Source organism: Phyllopteryx taeniolatus, chromosome 11 (genome assembly GCF_024500385.1).
Source record: "Phyllopteryx taeniolatus isolate TA_2022b chromosome 11, UOR_Ptae_1.2, whole genome shotgun sequence".
Taxonomy (NCBI): Eukaryota; Metazoa; Chordata; class Actinopteri; order Syngnathiformes; family Syngnathidae; genus Phyllopteryx; species Phyllopteryx taeniolatus.
Window position 1 is genome coordinate 17,681,882 of NC_084512.1, and position 3,916 is coordinate 17,685,797.

At 50.2% G+C, this 3,916-nt stretch overlaps 1 protein-coding gene across 3 annotated transcripts; it reads right to left on the minus strand.

Moving 5' to 3' along the window:
- Nucleotides 1-909: 909 nt before the first annotated feature.
- On the minus strand, nt 910-3,650 carry znf503 (zinc finger protein 503). Of its 3 annotated transcripts, none has more exons than XM_061790512.1 (3): nt 3,323-3,649; nt 3,051-3,233; nt 910-2,894 (listed from the first exon to the last, which is right to left on the minus strand). In XM_061790512.1, the coding sequence occupies exons 2-3, from the start codon at nt 3,129-3,131 to the stop codon at nt 1,464-1,466; spliced, it is 1,512 nt and encodes a 503-aa protein (XP_061646496.1). In that variant the 5' UTR covers nt 3,132-3,233; nt 3,323-3,649; the 3' UTR covers nt 910-1,463. The 3 variants fall into 3 exon arrangements, with proteins under 3 accessions (XP_061646496.1, XP_061646495.1, XP_061646494.1); XM_061790511.1 differs by having other exon boundaries at nt 3,051-3,236; XM_061790510.1 differs by having other exon boundaries at nt 3,051-3,650.
- Nucleotides 3,651-3,916: the final 266 nt, after the last annotated feature.

A 3,916-nucleotide genomic window follows, 5' to 3' on the forward strand; every position in this document is an offset into this window, starting at 1 on the left:
GGCTCGCTTTCGTCGTCGTGACATCAATTTGTATTGGACGCAATGTGCAATAGTCCTCGTAGATAAATTACTATATGGACTGAATGTGAAATTACAATTAAATGTAAGTTTTAAAACACGCATGCAACTTACACGCCTTGCGTCAAGTTATTGCGCTTTGACAGGCTGTTTAAAAACAAAAACAAAAACAAAAAAAGACCACAAATGCAATTTCCTGTGCCCCCTCCCCAACCAACCCTAATAAAATGTTGGTGCATTTAAAATATTATTTTTTTAAGTTCCCATCTCTACATTGCAACACCATTATTTCGTTATAATGTAAAAAAAATAAATCGACGAGTTGATAGCAAAATATAAAACAAAAAATAAAATTGTTCTTTTCAGTTAACCTGATAGCAAATACAGGCGAGTTCCTTTCTATATTCAGTGTTATATTTAATTGCGCCATATTTATTAACTTCATAACTGACGCCTTAAAAGTTTATAAATACCTATTTTTACACACTCTTCAAATATGATTTATAGTATAAATATATTATCCGACTCTTACAAAATATTATCGCCTCAAATTTGTTTAAAATCATGAAATGTATCCATTAAATAAATTCACATTGAATTTTATGCTTAAGGCGCGCACGCACACACCCACCCACACACACACACACACACACACACACTCCTGAAACAACGATTGTTTTTATCTTTCAGTTAGAACGTATACTACTTTCTACTAAATTAAAGAATTTTTTTTCCAAAAGATGACAGCTTTAGAAATTAATGCCTTTGCTGAAGAAAAAAAAACACACACTCTTTTTAATCCAACGGCTACGTTAACAGAATTAAGGTTAGAAGAATAAAACACATTTATGGTCGGTATAGTGAATCAAATCAATGAGGCACACGAAGATATGGAACAGAATTGTTTCTTATTTTTTTTTCCTCAGAATACATACAAAAAAATACCAATTCTCTCCCCATGGTATACACCTGAAAAATAACGGCAATTTCAAATGTGGACAATTTCAGAATTTTAAGAAACAAAACAAAAAAACATGCATGTAAATTATTTTTCTTTTCTCGGTGAGACATTTTTTTTTCCTTTTAAATAAGAACAAATACAATCATAGCAATTCTGAAACGAACATCGAAATGAGGAAGCCTACTTTGAATTAGTTTTCGAACAGTGTGTGCTCCGCTCATCCACTTTAGCTCTAGACTTACATAATGCCACATAATGCACTTTTTGACTTGCTCAAATATGTTCCATTTTGCAGCCTGCTTGTTCCTTTGAAGCAGACATATAAATAAATACAGTTTGAAGTCCACGGATCCCGCCCATATGTCCATATAAAAGTCTTTATATTTGCATTCTTTGTATTATAAACTTTGCAAAGTCTTTTGTGTGTGTGCGTGTGTGTGTGTGTGTGTGTGTATGCGTTTGGGTTTTTTTGTCTCCCCTGCTCTCACTGGTATCCGAGCGCTGATGCTGTGGTGAGTCTCTGGCCGTACAGTGCGTAAGGGGAATAGTAAGGGCCGGTGGCCGCGGGGACCGGGACGGGGGCTCCGGGTGCGGGCAGCGGGCTTTTCGAGTACGGGTGGTAGCGGCTGCTGAGTCCCAGTGCGTGGTGCGGGCTCCTCAGAGCCAAAGTCCCGGGGCTGCCGGGGGGCCCCGACGGCGGCATGTGCATGTGACAGGCCATGGCCGCAGCAGCCGCGCTGGCCAGCGAGGAGGAGCCCGGGTAGCCGGAGATGAGCTTCTCCGCCCCGGTGAAAGCGGTGTGTGTCCTCAGGTGGTTCAGGAGCTCCTCTGAGGAGGAGAATCGCTTGTCGCACGGTCCGTTGGCCGACACCCAGTTGCAAACGTGGGGCAGGGGGTCGTTGGGGAGTATAAAACCGTACGGGTACAACGGGTGTCCGCTGAAGGAGGGGGCCGAGGAGTGCACCCCGTGGATGGGGTGCGTCGGGTACATGAGCGGGTAGCTGGACTTGAGCGCGTTGGCTGCGGCTGCAGCGGCCGCGTCGTGCGTACACGACGCCCCGGCCGCGCCCGCCAAGTGGCTGGCACAGTGGTAGCTGAGGCAGTAAGGGTCTCTGCACAGGCTGGCCGACATGATGGAGGGCGGGGAAGCTCCGGCCAGTGGGCTGGTGCCGGCCTTGCTGCAACCGAGCGAGCTGGCCAGCTGCGCGTTGACCAGGCTGCCCCCGTGCGGCATGAAGTGCTGAGGGTAGCCGGCGTAGGCCCCGGCCAAGCCGCCCGGGTACGTCATGCCCGCCGGGGGGAGCGGAAAGACGGTCTGGCCCGGTTTGTAAGGGGACACGGGCGCGACGAGCCCCGAGCCGAGCACCGAGGCCGAGGACACGGACGTGACCGGGGAGGACTCCGACGCGGAGGAGGCAGCGGAGGTCTTGGGGCCGTGCGTGGTCTCCTGGTGCTGGTTCACCTCCACGTTAATCCCACCGCAACTCACGCTTATCCGGCTGTGGCTGGACGTGGCCGAGCCGCCGTCTGTGCCGCTTTTCCCGCAGTCCGACTCCTTCTTGTCGTCCTTGCCCTCCGCCGGCATGGGGGAGGCAGAAGAGCTCGAGTTGGGGCTGCCTGTGCGCGGCGTGAACGGCTGACAGGTGGCGCTCGGCACTCGGAAACCAGACTTGTCCGCGCCGCCGCCGCCGCCGCCCGACGAGTCCTTCTTGTCGGACGGCTTGGAGTAGGGCTTGAAGCTAGACTTGTCTTCCGCGCCGATGTCGCTCATCTTCAACGGGCCGCATTTAGAATCCTTGTCGCTAGATCCATTGGAGGCGACGGAGGAGAGTTTGGAGGAGGGCGGGGGGTCCGGCTTGCCGATCTGGGAGCACGTCTGCGCCAGGAGAGCCAGGGGACTCTTCTTGGCATCGAGCTGGAGACGAAATTGTCATTTTATTACTACTTTGAGGACATTTAGGCTAGAATTGTATGTATTTTTCTTTCTAAACACAACTTTTCACTTATTTTTTTATTTATTATTATTATTATGTTTTTTTTTTGTTTTTTTTTAAAGCAATCTTTATCTTACCTCAATGGGGCTGACGGGGGTGGAGGGCAAAGGCTGCAGATACTCCGGGTGCAAAATGTGCCCCGAGCGTGCGGTAAGCATTTTCAAAACCTTCACCGGGAGTCGCTTGGCTTGCCGTAGCGGGTCTGACGGCGGCGCCGAGTGCTGCTGCTTCTGCCTCGGCTGCTGCTGTTGCCTCTGCTTCTGCTGGCGGAGGAAGAGAGAAGAGGCCGGCTCGTCGCTACCGCTGCTTCCGCGACGACTTGCTCGCTCCCAGGCTACGCTCAACTCACCGAGATTCGTCAGGACAGACGCCGAGGGCGACGTGCTCATGTCCCAATGGCCAGCCAAGTGGACGGCGAGGCTTCGCTCAGATGCATTAAGGAAACCACACCAAAAAAAAGAGAAGAAGAACGCCGCAAAAACCAACAAAAACAAAGCGAGTAATAATAATAATCCTGTTGGTTGGAGATGTGCAAGATGAAGACGCGAGTGAGGAAAGAAGAGGTTTCCGTCGTGTGCGTCCGTGTCCGCGTCCTCCCTGCGTGTAGTCCCGCACTCGACACTGGGAGACGTTTTCACTCCGGGAAGGAGAGAGGAGGGGGGGAAAAAAGCAGCTGAATTAGTCCCGAGATGAAAGCCTTTGCCGCCTTCCAATCAAATGGCAGCCCGAGGTGATTGGAGGGTCAAGGGGATGTGACGTCATCCTCCTTGACAGTTCCGCGAGGGGGAGGAGCCCCGTGGCAGACTTTAAGTGTTTGTTTGGTGGGAACGCTCGCTCGCTGTTTTCCCCAAACGTGCAGTTTATTGGGTGTTTTCCCACTCCAAACAACCTCAGCTCACCTCTTTAGTTTGGGTAGAATAATACTGAGGAAATACACTCCACT